This window comes from Takifugu flavidus, chromosome 19 (genome assembly GCF_003711565.1).
Source record: "Takifugu flavidus isolate HTHZ2018 chromosome 19, ASM371156v2, whole genome shotgun sequence".
In the NCBI taxonomy this organism is placed as follows: domain Eukaryota; kingdom Metazoa; phylum Chordata; class Actinopteri; order Tetraodontiformes; family Tetraodontidae; genus Takifugu; species Takifugu flavidus.
The window spans coordinates 10,335,240-10,356,661 of NC_079538.1; the positions used below are offsets into that span (position 1 = coordinate 10,335,240).

General features: G+C 41.3%; 2 protein-coding genes across 9 annotated transcripts; both read left to right on the plus strand.

The window, feature by feature from the left end:
* Positions 1-2,607: 2,607 nt before the first annotated feature.
* On the plus strand, positions 2,608-4,391 carry LOC130515934 (C5a anaphylatoxin chemotactic receptor 1). The gene has a single exon (XM_057016574.1). The coding sequence runs from the start codon at positions 2,612-2,614 to the stop codon at positions 3,644-3,646; it is 1,035 nt and encodes a 344-aa protein (XP_056872554.1). The 5' UTR covers positions 2,608-2,611; the 3' UTR covers positions 3,647-4,391.
* Positions 4,392-6,829: 2,438 nt separating this feature from the next.
* magl (MAX dimerization protein MGA-like) lies at positions 6,830-20,885 on the plus strand. 8 transcript variants are annotated; one of them, XM_057016562.1, is made up of 23 exons: positions 6,949-6,966; positions 7,042-7,361; positions 9,330-10,510; positions 10,796-11,210; positions 11,386-11,476; positions 11,665-11,775; positions 11,857-11,976; positions 12,455-12,565; positions 12,733-13,132; positions 14,348-14,543; positions 14,657-14,894; positions 15,026-15,204; positions 15,770-15,911; positions 16,004-16,230; positions 16,320-16,538; positions 16,640-16,898; positions 17,271-17,839; positions 17,931-18,016; positions 18,106-18,172; positions 18,254-18,415; positions 18,616-18,727; positions 18,808-19,299; positions 19,598-20,885. In XM_057016562.1, exons 3-23 carry the CDS (start codon positions 9,366-9,368, stop codon positions 20,302-20,304), a joined length of 6,048 nt encoding a protein of 2,015 aa, XP_056872542.1. In that variant the 5' UTR covers positions 6,949-6,966; positions 7,042-7,361; positions 9,330-9,365; the 3' UTR covers positions 20,305-20,885. The 8 variants fall into 8 exon arrangements, with proteins under 8 accessions (XP_056872545.1, XP_056872542.1, XP_056872541.1 ...); XM_057016565.1 differs by lacking the exon at positions 7,042-7,361 and having other exon boundaries at positions 6,830-6,966; XM_057016561.1 differs by lacking the exon at positions 6,949-6,966 and having other exon boundaries at positions 6,993-7,361.
* The last annotated feature ends 537 nt before the right edge of the window (positions 20,886-21,422 follow it).

Below are 21,422 nucleotides of genomic sequence, written 5' to 3' on the forward strand. Positions count from 1 at the left end.
ATCTTTTGGTCATATGTCACTAGAATACTAAATAAAACACTTTGCTGAACTTCCATAAATGTTTGTGCATCGTGACCAAAGGGTCGTGTTTAATTTTTGGTTTTCCTGATCTAAATAATGCAACAAGTTGTGACAGTTACTGTTAGCAAACCTCAGCTAACCATCCTGCCAAAAGAGAAAACACAACTGTTTATTCCGGCTTTGGTTTCTCTTAATAGTTTTCTCTTTGTGGCAGAGTTGTAGGCTGACACAAAATTTGGATGAAAAGGATTACTTTTGTTGTTGAAAATCTTAATTGTTTCAAACTCAACAAACAATGAGGGTTTTTTCATCTTCATCTCTAGTAATGTACTTGAGTGTTTGTGTTTTTTGGAACGATATTATCTATTTTACACCAAGTTGGACTTTTTAACTAACCTAATGAACAAAAAGTCAAGTACATCATATTACTGTAGGCATAATTCAACTTCAAATGCCAGCATCATTCATTTGCTTCAACACCAACTAAATGATAAGATTTAAAGTGCAAAGTGCTCCTGGTTAGTTAAAAGTCAATTTAACCAGTCCTCTTGTCCACTTGTCAAATTTATCTGAATAGGTTTCCTCACAGATTAAAGTTAGAATGGACATGTTCCACTGCAGGTTTCCTTGTGTCATTGCAGGGGGAAAAAAATCTCGTTAGTCTTGTTATTTATTTAAAAACCATGATAAAATAAATCCCAGTAACAGCAGCTTGCAATATATTCGATTCATTACTATCCTGCAGTGACACTTAAAAAGTCTGCTGTGAAACATCGAGTCGACCAACGGAAATGACCTTTGCTGTCAATAGACTAATAGGACAGTCAAAGTGACATCAATTAAAAAGTACTTACAGCTCCCACGGTTCTGAGAATAGGCGCCCGAGTGTCCCGGCAGTAAGGAAATGTCAGTCGCGCAATCAGCTGTTCAGTGGATAAAAGGTTGAAGCTAATTTCATGTTGCCAAAAGGATTACCCCATTTCTTTCGAACACATTTCATGATAATCGACACCATCTGAATGTTTTGTTCTATGCAAATCAGCATCCCGGCATGCTGAGTCACAAAGGCGGATATGACAACTCTTTTTAGCCTGATTATGTTAATGCTATGCTTCTGAGAGCCCTTTTGTCTCTTGTTTTACTGTATGTGCCATCGTCAAAAATGTTGTTTCACTGTCACAGTAGTGGTCAAGACTTGGGCTTAACAGTTGTGGCTTTACACCAAATGTACTGTCTTTGTATACAAAATAAAAACAACCAAACATCACGCATGGGAAAAAAACTACAATAAAGTGATGCTATAAAGTAAATAATGGCTAGAACTAAGCTGTCCAGGTCTCCTTACGCAACACTCAGTTTGCCCATTTACTGCCAGCGAACAGCTTATCCGTAATTACACATGCATACACACACAGTGGGATTCACAATTAAGCTGAATCAGGATGTAGGATGTGGTTAAGGAGGACTTCTTCTTACTAAACAGCAAATCGAGTAAGGGAACAAGACAAGCTGGGGCATGAAATGGCCACAGATGAACAGTAGGGTCCAGGGGCCCCATCACGGTATAAGTCTCTGCTTTTGTCTCCCTAACAAAGACTTTAATTATTACCTCATTGGAAAATTGAATGATGACACCAATTCCTTCACGTATTTGTAACGTCTACTCATGTTTGACCTCACAAAGATTGTGTCTCTTTCCTTTTTGTTTGTGCCATCATTGAAAATGCAATTTCACTTTCACAGTAGTGGTCAAGATATGGGCTTAATAGTAGATCTACAGTCTAATTTCTCTCTTAATCCAACATTAAAGGGCGGGATTGTGAAATCAGATGGCCCTTTAACCTTAGAGCAAATCCTGCACAACTGACTTAAAGTCAAGCCATGAAACTGGAAGTAAAGCAAAGAAAGAGCGTTGATTATCATCAATTTCTAAAGGTTTATAGTTATATAATTTTTGATCAACTACTCTATCTCAATTGTCAGCAGTTTAATTTAGTGTAATTTTTAAGTTACTTTTCATTTAGCTGGCTGATTTCTGCACCTTGCTTTACCTCCTTTCTAGAGAAGCTGCATTGTGCAAAAGCAAATCTTACACTGGAGTAATTAGGCCGGATATGAATTTCCATTAAGAAGGTGAACAAATTAATTGCAAGTTCATGCCAGTTTCCCTTTTCAGCCTGGTTATCCAAAGGGCTTCCAATAGGAAGAATATGTCATTTATCTGTTCAGTGATACTAGAAAAATAGAAATGCTACAAGATGAAAATGTGATTTAAAATGTTTTCATTACAAGGTAAATGCCATTTGATTAATATCGTCAAGGTTATCTGTGGTTTGCAAATAAAATAATCAAAAATCCTTCAAGTATACAAAACATACTCAAGAGGAAATGGATTTTGTAATATTTGGTGGGAAAAAAATTGGTTGCTCCGTTTCTAAGACTAAGTTTGAAAAGCTCAGAGGATAAAACTTTAATGATTTCCATCCTTCAGTGTTTCCACTAACCCCTTGTTTTCCTTTCTCTAATGAGCCAATCACATCGAGATCTCTGCCACCTTTGAGAACTTGATAACAAGGGTGTGTGGTCGGTGATGTGGAAACACGGTGAGGGACAAAACACGCTGCTCTTTTGTGTGCCGGCAAAGACTTTCAGCCTCTCTTTGCCGCAAGGAACCGGAGCGGACATTGACGTGTGGAAAATGCTCGGTTTATCTGTCCAACTCTTGGCCACGAGAATCATCATTTCCTGTATAGGAATCTTTGGAAATGTATTTCTTATTGTCTCGGTTGTTCAGAACAAGTTCTCCCAGATCAAATCATTTGAGCTCTTTCTGCTGGAACTGGCTGCAGCTAACTTAGAGGAGATCCTCATCGTGAATATCTACGACATGATCATCCTCCAGACATCCTTTGCGACCGTGGGCACTTGGTCGTGCCGTTTGCTCAAATTCCTAACCATGCTTGGCGAAAACGCCAGCATACTCGTCACGGTTCTCATCAGCATCTTCCGCTACCAGAAGCTCAGAGATGCCAGCAGGAGGGTGAACCTGCCAATCTACCTGGACAGCATCAGGTCAGTGTGGACTGTGAGTGGGATTTTAACAGTGTTCACCATACTGCTGAGCAGCCCCATTTTTGTCTTAAACATTAAGGAGACGTCACAAAATTTCACAAATAATGGCTCAGGCTGCCCTCCAGACTTTTTCCAGTGTAATAAAGAGGACTGTCCCGAACTGAATGGTATATACAAGTACCTGTTTATCCTGTTGTTCAACCTGTTGCCCCTAATCATCGTCACAGTCACCAGCTGCCTTATCATTGCTGTGCTGCTGAGCCAGCGAAAGACTGTAACACCCGTGGAGAGCGGGTCAAGCCAGATTTCCCGGAAGAGTAAAGGTCTGAAGTTCCAGAGAAGCACCATAGCAGTTCTAACAGCAATGGGACTGTTTCAGGTAGACTGGACGGTTTACCTGATCTTCCAGCTGACGATCAGCCCCGGTGACTCCAGCTCTTGGGCTGAGATCAAGTTCTTCATCTCCACTTCCTACACATCCATCAGCCCCTATGTGTATGGGATCGGGAATAATCTGTTCTCCCTTAAGAAATTAAGAAAAAATGGAAGTTAAAAAAAAATTAGATCAGTGTGTTTGAAAAAGATCTTTTGGTTTGGAAATCACCATTCTGGCACAGACACCAATAAAGAAAACTTTATATTTATGCCACATTGTAATCATTTTAATACTTTCCTGTCCTTGAATGGAAAGAGTTTCCCTTGTCCATGAAGGTCTTGGTGCAAATTTTAATAATAAGCTTTTTATAACTGAATACAAAACGATGAAATACGATCACAGGTCAAGTATTGGTCAATAGCACAGATTATATCTAATTTCATTTGCACATTATATATACTTGATATAAATAACCCGAGTAATTCTGCATTAAATCACATGTCATCAAGCATGAAAAGTGAAATAAACTGTAAGATTTTATAAGAAAATAAATGATTGGCCTGTTCATGGTCAGAAGTAGTTTAACAAAAAATACGACTATACTTTCCCTTGTAACTGTAATAACCTTCAGTAGCTGCTGCTATCAGGGATATATAGTGAGCATAAAATGGTGGCATGCAGAGAGATACTGCAAATAAATTTGTGATCATGAGATGCAAGTTTACATTAGTGTAATAACAATTGGGACATTTGGAGGGAAATAGTAAGCTCAAAATACAGTCTTCTGTTGACCCCTGCATGCCTGCCTGCCTATCTACTCTGCAGTTACATCTCTCTCTCTCTCTCTCTCTCTCTCACACACACACACACAACAATATCAAAATGATGTAAAATGATGTATTTTGTTTTCTGCTCTTTTCAAAGACACCCTAATTGAAAATATAAAATAAATGGGCTGTCCTTGTCCAAATAACTATTGTGTGACTTTATAGGAAAGCCTTCATTATTGCACCGTGGAGCCAAACTCTCAGATTCAACTGTGGATGAATATTGTCTCTCCCTAACAAAGTCAGGAAGATGAATAACTTGTGTGTGTGAACTGCAGCATATCACCACGAGATCCCCACGTGGAGGAAAAAAAAGTGTGTATGTGTGTGTGTGTGTGTGTGTGTGTGTGCGCGTGTGCGTGTGTGTGTGTCTGTAATCGTCTCTCCCACTTCCGTGTCTCGTTTAGACCCCGCCCTGTCGGTTTAATACGATTGCGACTGGCTCTTTTGTGATAGTTCGACGTTTTAATTTTGTAGGCAAAGGTTTCTTGTAACATCATATTTATCTTTCAAACACAAGCTCAACAGTTTTGATGGTACATGACAGAAGAAGCAAATAAAAGCATGCGTGTCCTTCACTAATGAACCCTCTGAGCGCTGCACACGTGGGGTGCCTCCTCACGTGATTCATTTCCTGGTTTATTTATTTATTTACGTCGCTTTTTCTGCTGCAAGAATAGTGCCACTATCCCGACCCTCTTTAGTGAGTATGCACAGTCTGATAAACCATTTTTTATTTGGTTATTTCACTTAAATTTCTTTCATTTTGAGGCAGACCAAATCTCACTGTCAACATTTGTTTTGATGACAAAATATGTCGCCACCTTGAGGATTCATCTACGTCGTGTGTTTTATCATGTGGGGTCACTAGCTTGGCCTATAAATTTACTTGTGGGTTTTAAAACTCTAGGATAAATACTAAAGATAATTCATTTAACCATCCAAATAATGGCGTTTTAAATGCCAAAATATTAGCTTGCTGCTGAAATACTGATCACATTTTCAGTTAGTTTCAGTTAACAAGAGAAAAAACACTTGGAGTGGACCTCCTTGGTGGAGGTCATTTACCCACAAATGGTCTTACACCTGTACTGTAGTAGGATATACATGCATGTGTAATAATACAAGGTTACATAACATAGTAAGAAGCTTTGCTTTGTGATCAAGGCTCATTGTCTTTGAACTTTGGAATATCAAGTCTCTCCAGAATATCCAGAACATCACGAAAATGTAATCAGTCCTTCCATCGCCACTTAACATTTTCTGAAAAATTTTGTTAAAATCTTAATTCAGTTAACTCAATTTTTGAGTTGGTTTGCCAAAACCCAATCACGTAACCTCCTTGGCATGGAGCTCATTATGTTTAACACTAGGAATACACTGGCATAAACAATTACTCCATTAGCTTTGAGATTATTTGTTGTGTTTGTTCCCACAGTATCAGTGTTTACATGGTACAGTTGCAACTAATTTTTGTTAACTCTTATTCTCTTATTTGTTAGCTCTTTTGGTTTTTGTCCATTTGTAATCAAAACAACAACATGCAGCTCCAAAGGGCATTACATAAATATTCCTCCAGGGACAGAGCTTGGTGATTAAAATTGAGCTAGAACCTACTCCATTCTAGCCCATGGATTTTATTTGTTTTTAAGATGGAAATTGATTTGCAGTACTACTTCAACCAACAGAGGGCGCGGTGTCAGGAACAAATTTAGTATATTTCAGTCTCATTAAAATGCAAATAAAAGATATAAAGATGAAATATTTAATTTACACTTTAAATGAAAGCAAAACAGATTTTCAAATTAATGACAAAATGGAATACAAGATATTTTGGATTCATGCAGGTGACACCAGTCAAGTGTGGTTCTGTTTTTCTTGGTGTCATAATTGGAATTCAATGCATTTAATACACAAAGTTGTTACCATTTTGGTGCTGGCAGCATTTTAAATCATATACAATTTCTGCAAGTATTCTTGTTCTTGATAACACAGTGAATTGAGGCAGTACCTATAATAATGCATTGCAAGTTATACCTTAAAAGGTAGGCACTATGAGGAAAATATGAAACTTAGCTTAACATCAGATCACATTGCCTTGTATTTTTGGTTTTTACACGTGTGGAACAGTTACCCAGTTATCTATATTGCTGTTGAACAAATCATTACTTCAGAACAATTCACGGAATTATATTATTATTTGAGACAGACCCTTAAACAAAGCAAACGTTAATTACCCACGACATTTCGCCGCCATTTTGAAAGATGGCCGGTAGACGTTGTTTGTGGTGTGAATGTTCACAGTTGTGGAAAAACTAAACCATTAAGTGTCTGGATAATAACTTCAGGTTGGGTTTGACCAGTGGCCACGTGTCCTCGTCCTTTTCACGCCTCGCTGCGAACAACTATTTACCGTGTGATGAGGGTCAATTTTTGCCAATGACACCATTGAGAGAGCACAAGGCCGACCGGAGAGAGCTTGCGCATTGGTTACTTGAGTCCAACCGCCATAGTGAGTGAGTTACGTCACAGTCTGAGAGCGCGGACGCGTGTGTCTGTGAGTGTGTTTCAGGGAGGGTGAGAATTGAACTGTGATCGAGAAAAGGTGCAAGAAGTAAAGGAAAGAGCGGAGGAGGACGCCAAAGTATCGGAACTGCAGGAATTAGGCGGGTAAATTCTCGCGCAACTTGCGGAGAGTTTAAAAAAAAAAACACCCCAAAATAGATGATATTGTGATTATTCCAGGCGCGTGGGGTGAGCGCGAGGTGGGAGCGGGCATGGTGGATTCTCGCTTCCCTCGCTTCGGCAGCCCGGGAATCACGCGCGACCGAAGCGGTTGATATTCGTGCATGCGCTTTGGCTTCAGTGCGTGCACGCTCGGGTCGGTCGATGCGAGCACACTGGCGTGGCTCTCGGCCTCCATTTGCCCGTGTGTGTTTATGTTCGAGGCATCCGCCGAGCCGTCAGCCGCGGCGACGACGACCCGCAACAGTTTGAGTTTCCGCCGCCGACGCCATCTCGACGTCGCCGCGGCGGCCACGGAGGGATTCCGCCGACGTTGAAAGGTGAGGCGATTGTGAATCCTCCAACTTTTCCAACTTGCTGAGTGGTGGAGCAGGCGGCCTTCCTCTTCGCGGCGCGCGGCGAAGAAAGAGATGCAGCCACATAACTTCAATTTACCCCCTCGCCGATTTTTTTGGAGTGGATTAAATTCTAACACGGAGGGCGCCTGGGAGTTTGCGCTGCAAACGTGGACGTAAAAGCCGATTCGGTGCACTCTTTCGGTCGATTAACACCTTTAGACGTCAGCATCTGTGTGTTGGTGTGACTCTGTGATGATTAGTGGATTGACCTGAGGGAGAGAACGACGGGGGTGCAGGGCGACACGAACGCAGGTATTTTTTATTTATTATTTTTTATTTTTAGCTCGTCTTCGGTCGTCGACGGAGATGGATTCGCACGTTTTTCAATTGTTTGGCGAAAACGTTGCTCAGAAACGGGTCCCGTCCGAGCAAATCAGCCATGTCCTCGGCTGGCTTTCCGGCAGCCTATTGGTCGGTCCAACCGAAGCGGTCTCGCAGTCCTCACGAAGACAAAGTCCACTTTTCTCAGTTTTCAACCAGAAATATGAACTCGAGAAATAATCACTGTCTTTTGCGCCTTTAGCAGCCTGTAATGATCTATTCGAGGCGACTGCGACGAGTTACAACTGCGTGTCATCGCTAAGGACACGTATTTATTTATTTTTTGTTGAGCTTATTTCTTGTCTGTGTTTTAAAGCCTGCGTGCAATTTGAGGTTGCTTTAAAATTATATACTAAATGTTTAAAGTGCTGTTGTCCCGCTGGTGTTATGGAAATATGGGCAGGTGTTTTTCTGTTGTTTTGTTTTTTTGTTTGTTTTTTTACATACTGTTGTGAAGGGGCACAAAATGTCACGATGGCATTTGACTTTTGAGTCCATAATACCCATTTAGTGAGTAAAACAGTACTGTAGTCAAATCCTGTAGAGTTGAAACAAATTGAGGGTGTAGATATAAGGATTATTGTTTCTGAAATGCTATCCAAATGTTTCCATGTTCCAACTTTATCAATGACTAGTAAATGCATCACTATCAAGGAAGGCTACACAACTTATTGCTAAAAATCTGTCATTATCCGTATACAGTGTATATCAGCTTCATTCTCAGTAAATGTGACAGGATTGCATCTGCCCTACATTTGCACATAGTCTGTCCATATATGTGACCAATCAAATGGCGCTGGAGCACTTTAGATACGGTTTTATGTTAAAATGCTAGTGCCTGACTAGCATTAGCTAATCAGATGGCGATCCTTGTTAATGTAGTTTGGTGCTGCTGTTTCTCATCACACCTGTTTTTTATTTTGCAAAAGGCACAATCTTTGACTGAAACCCTACTGGGAAGATCTTGTTTCATCTTGGTGTTATATTCTATAGATTTCAAAAACAAGTTACTACCACCAAGGAGGTTGACAGCTGGCATTTGTTAGGACAATAACTTATGAATAGATTTTAATGGAATATTTCAGGAAATGTTAATGGGCCAAAGAAGACCTGATACAATGGTAATATTGCGCGGGGATTTTGATCTCCAAAAGATCAACGCCCACCGGCTATGATCATCATGCAAGCTTGTGGCACTACTGTCGTTATACCTGTTCTAGTGCTGGCCCTGGTTAAGTTGGAGTTTTGCCTCCATTAATGGAAGCCAACTGTCCAAATCTCTTGATTCTCTAATTGGAATCATAGTCTATAATCTGCTGCCTCTATTAACAAGCCTTTCACAGAGGCTAATCCTTGAATACAAGTCAAGCAATCTAGGGTGGAAGACAAACTCACTGGTATTCCAAATAATTGGATTGAGTTTTGAGTGTAACGTCGGGAAAATATCTGCTTGTTATTGCTATTGCTTCACTTAGTTATCTGTATAAATGTTTGGACATGCATATATTTTTATTATAATTTTTGGTCGTTAGCTGTATAATGAAAATTGTTCTTGTAATTCTCCTGCAGGAATCTAATGAAGGGAAGCTTCCCCAAGCATGGGTGATGCCAGTCATGGACTCTGAAGTTGCACCAATGGAGGACCGCCGTGCTCTGGAGGAGGGGCGCGTGACTGATGGCGCCTTCCCATTTTCTCCAACGTCCGTCCCCTCTTCAACGCCATCTCTGCTTAACACAACTGGAGCTGATTTCACCAGTGAGCCGGAGATCGAGATGAAAGCCGTCTCCATGGCGAGTAACAACTGCAGCTCCACTTCCCTGTCTTCACCTGCTGAGGCGAGCCCAGCCAAACCTGTCGTGGCATCACCTACCCTGTGTCACAGTCCTACTGAACCCTACCAAGCTACCTCACAACTAGCATCAGAATCCCTGATGTGCACAGAGACCAGCCTTGTCAAACTACCACAATCATCACCATTGTTGCCTTCATTTGTATTCACCAAATTACAGAGTTCAAACACAGAAGGTGACTTCCCTACTGTATTGACCCACAAAGGTGTCAGCGTTACACTGGAGAACAATAGCGTGTGGAAGCAGTTCCACAGCTGCACAACTGAAATGATTCTCACCAAGCAGGGGAGACGCATGTTCCCATATTGCCGCTATCGCCTGTCTGGCCTGGAGCCTACGCGCATGTACAGCCTGTTCCTGTCCATCGTTCCAGTAGATCAATACAAGTACCGCTGGAGCAACTCCAAATGGGAACCTAGTGGAGTAGCAGAACACTACAACCAGGGTCTGTTCAGGGCGTTTTCACACCATTACTCGCCCAGTCAAGGCTCAGCTTTGATGACTAGCCTGGTGTCCTTCTATAAACTTAAACTGACCAATAATATGAATGATCAAGAAGGTCATATAATCCTACATTCCATGCATCGCTACATTCCTCGATTGCATGTGATACCTGTTGTGGATGGGGAGATATCTCCGCCCGACAAACTTGCATTCATGGGACCAGAATGCTTGACCTTTATATTTCCGCAAACTGAATTCATGGCTGTGACAACTTATCAGAACTTTCGCATCACCCAGCTGAAAATCAATCACAATCCGTTCGCAAAGGGCTTCAGGGAGGAAGGGAGCTGCTCTCGCCTGAACCGGATCATTACAGAAGTTCGGCATGTGGCGAAGGCAGGTGATCCGATACCTGATGTCAAATCAGAAGTCAAGGAGGAAGATGTGGAGCTGAGGTAGGAGTTTTGTATTATTTTTGATCATTTGGAAGATAAAATGAGATGAGAAATGAGAACATTTTGTAGAATGGCAGAGACAACATTTTACATTTTTTTTTAAAATTTGGGGACTCCACCTTGCAGACCATTTACGTAATGCGGTTGCATAACCTTAATTTTAAAAATTGATGGCTTTCCACTGGGTCAACTGCTGCAGTTAAGCGATTATTACGTGTTGCCATGTAGTTTATTTCACATTTATTGGTTTATCATCTATGAACACGAGTCAAATTGTTCTTGCAGTTTAAATGGTGACATAGACTCTACTTCCATCACCAAGACCAGGCTGGTCCTGAAGCCCATAATGTCCAGCAGTCCTGGTAATGCCCCTTTCGTCAACTGTTTAAGAGGCAAGCATGCGCTAGGTGAGCTTGTCCTTGTCGAAGACCAACAATGTGTGGTGCCCAAAAAGGAACCCCACGCGGAAAGCTTAACCCCTAAGGCCACGCAAAGATTCCGAGCGTCTACCCCGGGATCGTCACTCAGATTACGCAAGCGGGGAAGGAGGATCAATAGGCGCTGGGCAAATTCACATGGAAGAAGATGGAAAGCTGCGCCTGCCTCCCCCACGGTAGTCCACAGCCCATCGTTGACTGTCGCTATGCAACCGGAGCTGGATGATGTAGAGGGCCTGTTGTTTGTGTCATTCAGCTCTAAGGTAAATTACTCCAAAGTGGCATCTGCATATATCTCCACATCTGTGATGATTTTTATTTATTTATTTATTTATTACCCCCAACTGGTGTGATATAGTGCTGTGATTTCCCACGCTCAGGCCCTCACAGGCTTGGCTGCTAAGTAATAAAAGAGCCTAATATTCCCCTTGTTTACAGGAAGCGTTGGAGTTTCACATCAGAGACAAGTCTCCCAGTAGCCCGCCACCATCAACAAATTTGGAATTAAAAGAAACAAATAAGCTTGGAGGTTTGTTTTATTTATTTATTTCATTCATACTTTATGACCTGCAGTTAAATTCTGTTTTGAAAATTCCAAATATAGATATTACCTGAAACTGTGTAATTTTTATAACCTTTCTATAATTCAGATAATTCAGTCAAATTTTGACCAGATTTCATCTACAAGCTTCCTTAAAACATTTGTGGTGTTTTCAGCAGTCAGTCCAGAGGGAGATGAAGAGAACATACCTCACCTAGAGGCGGTCTTGCTGCAGGACCTGTCTCTCTGCAGACATAGACAGGTCCTCCATCCTGTGCTGCAGGAAGGTGAGTTTATCCACATCTCAGAAACGGCTTCTATAATGTAAATGTTGCCCATCATTTCATCATTTACCTTGTGTATTTCAGTGGGGTTGAAGCTGAGTTGTCTTGACCCAGCCACACCTGTTGATTTGAAGTATCTGGGTATACATCTACCACTACCCCCCCCAGAACTTCCAGAGCAAAGCACAATCACATCTCCTTCTGGTATGTTAGAGTTATTGTTAATGCACTCATTCTGCTTGTATCACTACAAAATAGTAGCCTTTTTTTGGCAAAGCAGCACCAGTTTAGTGTTTATTTGTGATGGTAAATGGAAAGAACCAGGCTCCACTATGTTAGCGCTGGTATGCTATTTCCATCTGCTCCACGTCTTTAAAGTGGTTCTTTTGATTTAACAGGTGAAAGGTTGTCAGTTCATTGCTGCCATTTTGGCATTTTGAGTATTTTTCCTTTTGCATCCGTCTATACGGTTTCACTTATCATTTGTTCACCTTTGATCAATTGCTTTTTAATTATATTGCTGCTAATAAGTGATTGTGACACGATCAGGAAGTAGCACAAATGCTGTTTTTAGCATTTCCCATACTCCTTACACACTGTCATTAGAGGATAAGCAGAGTTTTGTAACCTGAAATAAGAGTGGGCTGTATAGGTTAATGGTTTAATGTTATTTCCTACACAGATGAGGGATTATCCTTCATTTCTCGGACTGGAAAGACGAGCGACATGACAAAAATAAAGGGATGGAAAAGCAAGTTCATAAAAAGCAAAGAAACCTGTCCTGGCTCCGATGGTGCGGACTGTTCATCTTGTTTTACCAGTAGCATCCTTTTTTAACACTTTGATCAGTACATTGATTGTAATTACATAAGATTAATAGCATGGAAACAAATGAATGCACTTGTCTTATTCTTTATTGCACACAATAATCTAAAGATGATTTTCCTCCCGCTAATTCAGGATCACAGAAGAACCTATCTGCCTTCTGCAGCAACATGTTGGATGAGTATTTAGAAAGTGAAGCCCAGAAGATCAGTGAGCGGGCTGCTGCCTTTTCCACCAACCCCGAGGGCCGTGTGTCCTACCAGCTGCCTGCTAAAAGCTCCAGCTATGTAAAGACCTTGGACAGTGTCCTCAAGCATCGTGGCACTGCATCCAAATCTGCAGTTGGGTCCAGCAGACCATGTCCCCTTTCCCACAAACACCTCTTCAACTTTGCTCAGAGCTCATTGGCACAGACTGACCCCGTAAGTCCAAAAGGAAGTCCATCGGTGCCTCGGTCTGCACCTTCACATTTGGCAGCTGAGTTAAAGGCGTGTTCTACTCCCGCGTCTCATGGCACTAGTCCTGTACAACAGACGTAAGTCCCTTCTATTTATATCATGAAAAACCTGATTTATCAGCCCTATGTTAGAGATCTATCACATATATGTCTACAAAATTTAGAATTCTTCAGATTTTTATTCCAGGTTAGACGTCAATGTAGGGTATGGCTGCAGCTATCGTATATTTTAATCATCGCATATTTTGCTGAAAAAAATTCCTTGGATTAATCAAGTGATCGGATAAAATGCATCTGAGTTTGTGAAAAAGAGGAGCCTTCCATGGGAGGGGCGGGTTTGGGTGTGACTACTCTGTAAACAACACAATTGGATGGGCGTGTTTGAGACTCTAGTCGGATAAAATGCCAGACAACTTTGAAATTCCTCCTGGATGCTTTTGTAGGTCTCAAAAAGAGGACAAGTGCAGACCAAGGGGGACGTCTGAAAACCCTGCACAAGGGAATATGTCATCATTATTGCTACTTTGCGTCAAGTTTCCCATCTTCCCACTCCATTTTCACTTCCTCCTTCGTTTGCATCGGTAACATGAGCGTGTTTTGCCACATTTAAAGTTAATAAAGTTAAATAAATGATTACTCGAAGCAGAGAAAATTGCTCGATTATGTATTTTACTGTACCATATGTATTTTAGCTACTTGAATTACTTGAAGGGGGAATAGATTCTCCCCTTATGAAGAGGAACTGTATATTAAACATATGACCTGTCACCTGTTCTGCTGCAGCTGCCGTTTTTGTGAATTTGGGGATTTTCCTTTACTGTGTCGACCAAATTGGGTTGTTGGTGTAGTTTTGGGGCCCGTGTGTCTAGTATTTAATGACAATTTTGCAAGTGCATGTAATTGGGGAGAAAAGAATATATCCATGCTGATCAAAGGTTTTGGCTTTTCATCTGATTGAGATTATAAAAGGAATTTTTTTTGAATGCGGAATTTGAAAATAATTTTGCCAACAAATTGGCCTCAATACAGTTTTTAATGTCAAAACTCACCACAGCTGTTGTCAGTGGTGTCTTGATGCAAATCAGATTTTTTCTATGATTACCTTTGAGCCTTGATTATACAAAGCAACCTCTCTCTGTTATGGTTTGGTTTCATGTCATGGCAGACTACATATTTTGTGAACAGAAACACTAAAATTGTTGCAAATAAACAGTATCCACTGATTATTTTCAGCCAATGCAGAACTCAGTCTTGGACCAAAGTAACTGTGATTGCTTCATCTTGTGCCTTCAGGTCATCAGCACACCAGCCAGTGGGCATCCAGAGATCAGTGACAAGCCAGGGACTGACCTATAGATCTTCAGCCCTCACCAAGTTCCAGTCCAAACTATTGGAGATGGAGATTGGAACACTAAACGAAGGTCTGAGCCGAACACAACTCACAAACGACAGACTCGGTGTAGCTCTGTCTGTTTTGCTAACAAAAGAGGTATGAGCTGTCCTTGTAGTAAGAGTGTGTAGCAGATAGATGCTGCAATAATTAGCATCTTATCTCAAAAGGTAATCCTACATTTTCTGACTGAATTTCTTCTTTTAAAACAGATGCAGCCTAGTCAGATCTTGAAGGTTGCCAAATATCCAGTGGATAAAACTACTAAAACCGAATGTGGTTGGGATTTCTGCAGACTGGGCTGCCTGTGTGCTAGTCTGCAATATTCTAGGAAAGGTCCCCTCCACTGCCAGCGCCCTGAGTGCATGTTTGGCTGTGCCTGCTTCAAACGTAAGATCACTAAGCAGTTGATCACAGCGGAGGACAAGGCAGAAGGCCAGCCTGTTTACTGTAAGCCCAAACTAGTTTTAAACTACCTCTGCAGTGATGGATTCCCTTGTTTATAGCTTTTCCCTTAGCTTAATTTTTTTTGTTTTTGCTCTAACAAAAGTACATTTCAGAAATGTTTGTCTCTCACACAGCCATGACTAACATGGAACATCCATCCCAGCCTCAGCGTGGCTTCCATGCTAAGACACTCTGGAAATGCAGCACCAATAATGAGGATCCAGAGCCTGTCTTTGCTCCCAGTGGTGCTCGACCATGTTTGGCTCCTATAAAGGCTGCAAAACGTAGCAGCCTGGCTCATCCATCACAACAGGTAAAATACAAATTTATGGTTTTGTTTTTTGTTTTTCTGTGCTTTTTCACGCTTTAACCCCTTAGTGTTCATACTTAATAGTTAAAACAGCCAAGTTACAGGTCTAAAAATAAGTGTTTTAATTTATATTTGTCTTCAAGCTATGAGGTTATGTTTGTGGTTTGTCTGTTCACTCAAATGGGATATTTCCAGTTCACTCTAAGGGGATTTTATTAAGCACAAAATAATCATGTGCACCCAAGGATGAACAATGACCAATGTAACTATGACCTCAGAATTTTGAGGATTTCTTTTTTCCCTACCTGGTAAAAATATTGATTTTGACCTGAGGATAATTGAGATTACTTTTCTGGTATTAGGAAACATTTAAAATGTGTATATAAAGAAATGGCTCGGCTTAATCATTTTTAATAACATTGCACCAAAACAAAGTTCTTGCCATGTTTAAACACCATAATATAAAACCAGAAGGCGGGTTAGAGGGTATGCTAAGCTGCTCGTGTGTGTGTGTGTGTGTGTGTGTGTGTGTGTGTGTGTGTGTGTGTGTGTGATATTCATGATCTAGAACCTCTTGAAACCTCCGCAGATGAGAGAAGACGATAAGGACCCTGTGTATAAATACCTGGAGAGCATGATGACCTGTGCACGTGTAAGAGGGTTCAGAGAGAGGGCCCCACCTGAAGTGAATTTAGAGCCCAAAATCATCGGTACACCCAGAATCATATTTTTGTACTATTAATGTGGACTCAGTTCTGGTTCTGGGTTCGGTGACATAACAGTGTTTTTGTTTTCTGTGCAGAGAAACCCCCTCAGTTGACAGCTTTTGATGAGAAGGAGGCAAGAAAACAAATTGAGATCCAGTCCGGATGTCATTGGAGGAAGGACCGGAAAAAGGTCCTGGAAGAGTTATGCCGACGCATGAATCAGAATAATATTCCTGAGAGCTTTATCATAGAACCGTACCAGATCCGCCTGATTACCAAGATTGTCATGCAGAAGCCCAGCGGCTCAGTCATTAAATACAGGGTAAGACTGGAGATTCTAACAGATTTTACAATTTAAAGTTCTTCTGAAAGATGCTCTTGTATAAAACAGTCTTTCTCATCTTTATGAAGTTGCATATTAGTGAACCATCAGCCAATGATGAGGAAAAGTCTGAAAGCAGTGACAAAGAAATGCATGCCAGTGATGGTGAGGACATGGAAACAGTTGAGGAAGAGGAAGAGCCAGTTATGCGCTATGGAGTCACGCCTTTTCTGAGCGGTGTGTTACCTGCTGGCAAACTGAGAGCCAGAACCAAACCAGTTGGCTGTCAAGCATCCGGACTTATACAGGTTATATACAGGTTATAGGCTAAAGGCTATAACACTTTTTGACATTTTTTACCTGATAGGGACTAAGTGAGTTTTCCTGACCTAAATTACTTTCCCTACAGGTTAATGGCAAGACGTACAATCAGGCCAGACTGTTGCTGGGAACTATGGGATCTTTACATCCAGCCAACCGTCTTGCAGCTTACATCACAGGCCGAGTGAATTTGCCCGCTGAAATAAATAAAAAAACTCTAAAGTCAGATCCTACAAACAAAGCCAACACTCCTGCTATCCTGCTCGTCAAAGCTGCAGGCACCGAGACCCCTTCGACAATAACCCCCAGAACAACTGCGAAGCTGAAGAATCCGACACAGCAGCCAGGTAAACTTGGTCTCTGAGACATAAGCACAGTTTTAAACAGATTCTCCCTCAGTGGTGAAAGAAGTAATAAACTCCAGAACCTTTCAACACTGACACCTGCAGCTACATCACACTATTGAGACCACCAAATGAAATGAAGCTCCTTAAATGTCCGGCTTTCAGATGTTATTAGTTGGATAAACCGGGCTTAAAATCTAACTGAAATTCAATATTGGTGTTAAGCCAGGTATCCTTTCTGGTTTGGGGCTTTAGTAAACATTAAAAATCATCACACAAGCTGCCTGATCGCTGGCTTGATAAATAAGGAATGCCATGAAGTTTCCGGTAGGTGTATATGACCCTTTACCTGTGTTTTTGTTTTTGTTTTTTTAGTTCAACAATCTGAGCTAGAATCTTCTAACAAGGGTTTTGTGGCACTACTGCTGCCTCCACAAAGCGCTCCATCCAAATCCCCGGTCCAAACAATCACCAGAGGAGACATCTGCCAAAGCACCACCTTCCAGAACAGCTCCATGACCTCAAACGTCTCCCTCACTGTCTCACCATCACTGAAAACCCCCAGTTTCTTAGGACAGACTGGGACCTTTTCATTTAGGATCTGCCCTCCCACTAACCAAGGCACCAAAAGTCAGACCCAGCAAGGAGTGTTGCTGCCCGGCGGCTTCACTCTCATTCAGCTCCCCAGCCAAAATACTAATGGAGACTCCCAGCAGGTACCATGTGAGAACACAGGTGGCACAGCCAACCTCAACTGGCTTGGATTGGACATTGCTGCTAAAGCTAGAGAGCTGTTAAGTAGCGAAATGGTGAAACCAGAGTTTTTCACAGCACCAAAGTGTAATGACGACACATCTTCAGAGGAGAGCGTTGAACTCAACAGGCAGGTGGAATCAGGTGGAAATGATTCAGAGTCTTTGGACTTCTCGGAAGAGAGTGATGAGGTACAACAAAAAAGCCAGAAACATAACTGCTTAGTTCTACTTAAGCTAACCTTCATGTTTGTGCTAAACCACTTCATCATGACTGCTGTAGGTGGACGTTGAAACTATCGATGGCTCACATGAATTGGTCATCGATAGAATCAAAGAAGATGCCAGAAAAGCACTCGTCACATCTCGGTAATCCATGTTAATGCATATCTTTTAGAAACAAGATGCACCATGTATATTTGTGCATATATGATACTTGCAAACATCTTTCATTTCAGGAATTCCCAGGATGGGTTTAGATCGCCGCCAGCCGCCAGCATCCAGGCACAGCCTAATTCATCTAAAGTAATTATAAATTGCTCACCTTTGACCACAGATTCTTGTTCTGCGTTCCTGATTCTGCCACGATGTGCCTTTCATCACCAGCAACAAAAGGGCAGATGTGAGAGCCTCAAAATTCTAAACAGGCGGGAGACTCACACCTGGGTAGAGAGGTTGAGGCGTTCTGAACTGAGAGAGCTGTTTGACAAACTCCACACCATCCTCCAGACGAACCCCAAGCCCCCCCGTCTTCACCTGCTTTCAATGGTCTGTTCCGCTTCCTCTTAAGTTGAGATTTATTTCTATTATTATTATTTGTACAATAAATCTGGAGAATGGTCAAAACCTTCCTACTCATTGTATGTTTGACACCAGTAACAGTAAAAAGAGCGTGTAAGCACTTTAACTTGCTAAAATAATTCATTTACATTATTTTGTTTGTGTGTTTCAACCTCTTGTCTCTACAGGCTCAAAATGAAATCAAATCTTTGGTTGAAGCCTCGAAATATCTGGAAGATCAGAAGACAAAACTGATACAGAAACAGCAGGCTTATTTGAAGGAGCTTTCACTTCTGACTGGTATGTAGGATTCAAGTTTAACATTGCTTTTTGCCTTAATAATCTATATCAAAATATTACTAATTTTTATGACTTTTTAGGGAGGTCAGAAAAGGTTATTCAAGACCGACTGAAGGAGTTTTACAAGGAGGAGAAACTGAAGGAAAAAACAATGAAGTGGAGCCCTTTCTTTTCCAATCTCCTCCAGTCCAGAGCTGCTCTTCTGCAGGCCGATAATTCCGAGGCCAAAAAAGAAACCATACCTCTTTTGCCATCTGACTTTTTGCTCAGGCCCTCTCAGCATCCCTCCAACCCCGTAGCTGCACAGAACACTGCGGTCCTGACACCTCTGAGAATGCAACATTTCCAGCCTGAGGTCACGAAGACAATGTCACCGGAGCTAAAGAGTGTTGCTGCACCCTCACCGCACGACGACAGAAAGGACAAGATATCCGATTCCGTTGCTCAAAGGAGTGTCAAAGCCACAACCTCAACACAGAAGCCTGATGCCATTCAGCCAGTGAAGGAGATTAGTTTTCCTCTGGTTCGCTCCAAAAGTGGCAGAATCATTCTCCCCTCATCTCTGAAGCCAAGTATGTGAAGACCTGCTTTTGACCTATTTGCTCCTGATGTTAAACTGAAACCAGTGGGGAAAATATGTACGCCTGTAATAAAGGTCACAAAGTATCTGACCATACAAATACAAGGAGTGATATAGCAAAGTTTACCCATATGCATGAGATTTTTTAATGCGAGATGATAATTGCAGAGAGCCTAAATCTAAATTAGAAATTTAGTAAAATCCAGTGGAAAAATGAAAACAAAAAAAGGGTATATGTGTGTGTGAGATTTACATTGGATGTTTACATATATTTTTCCTGTGTTTCTCAGTTTGCCAGAACATTTTACCAGTTGTGGGTGAGAAGAGCAAGCTGGCAGGAGAGACTGGTGAGAAGCCTGCTAATAAACAGAAGACGGAGCCAGACCAGCCTGCAGAGATCATATCTGTGACAGAGGAGGACAAAACGCTCCAATCCCCAAACTCTAAGCCAACGCCTCCATGTGTGAATACACCCATGGCCTCTGTTACCTTCCTGAACAAGTCAATGTTATTAGTCCAGAAGGCCCTGCATGCTGCAGAGCAAATTCCTACCGTGGGTCCTCAGGCTGCTCCGACCCAAACCCCTGTCCAACGCAGCAGAGGCAGACCTCGGAAGACTCCCAGGATCCAAGTGAAACTTGCTCCTGCTAGTGAACGGCGCGGGCACTCTGTTAAGAGTCTCGATCACAGTCAAACTGCAGTTGCAGAGGGACCCAAGGAAAACGGTCTGTTGACCACAGGGGATTCGCCACTTCTGCTCAAACGGGGCAGAGGACGGCCTCCGAAGAGGTCTTCATCTGAGGGGTTATGGAATCCTCCAGTCATACAGGGAAGCGTCACACCCAAATCTGAGGACATTCCTGAAAGATTTTCTAAAGAGAGTAGAAAAGCTCGGCCTTTAACCCGAGCCGCCCTTGGAAAAGACTTCCCCAGTGCGAAGAAACGCTCGTGGATAGATATAGAGAAGGAATTGGAACAGGACACAGACTCAGAATAGTTTTATGACTAAAGCCAACGCATATGTCGGTGGACCTCAGTTACTGTTGAAGCTTTATGCTGCTTTTCTGTCCAAACCTCAGTGGAGTTTCATACAGCAGTGGGAAGTTTTGTCTTTTGTGTCCTGTATATCAGAGAAAAGCATTAATTGACCTTCTGAATGTACAAAAAGAAATTTTTAATAATCCTACCCACCTGCCTGTTGACTTAAAATGAAGCCTTACAAACTGTATAAATTAGGAGGACCAGCCAACACTGCTTTACTAACTCTGCATGTTAATTGTTTTCTTTATATTGGTCATCAATTCTTATTTTAATGAACTCACTGAAGACCATTGCTGGTAGCACTTTGGTAGGATTGGTCATTGTGGGATGTTTATTATGATATGCATTTAAAATATTAAAGAACTTTTTTTTTCATGGGGCTTTAGTAATCTGAGGACATTTTATTTTAAACTTTGTTACATTAACCTACTGTGTGGATAATGTTGAGACACTGGTTTTCCTATTACTTTGGTTTAAAACAAATCATTTGACCATTGAAAATCAATAAAAATGTGACATGCATATATTGTGCCACAAGTTGTCACCTGTAGGTTTTCTTTGTGTGTTTTTTTTTTACATGTTAAAAAATAATGGTTTTGCTTGCTAATTGTTGCATTTTAAACCCATTCCATCCTGAGAAATTGCAGTCAAATGCAACAATGAGGACAAAACGGTTACAATCCAGAGGTCGTATCAACCGTCTTGTATTGACTTTTCCTAAATATGGAAATAAGTGTGAATTATTTGCTGCCCCAAGGTAGGAAAATTACAATTAAAATGTCGACAGCTATTTTCCGTAAAACATTGAGGGCACTATACCTCTTTATTGTCTAAAGAGCTATGGTTAACTGATGAAATAAAAAATGAATAGCTCTAAGTGATTAAATGTTAATAAAATGATGTTACTTTAAAGGAAATGGATACAGGCTTTCAGCAGGTTAAATTGACTGCTTCTAATACTAAAATCAACAGCCAGATAATAACATAATTGAAAGCTATCTCTGATTCATGATCAAGTGGAGTTTTATCTTACAATAAACTTTAAGATTTTAAAAATGTAATTTTATTTCAAAC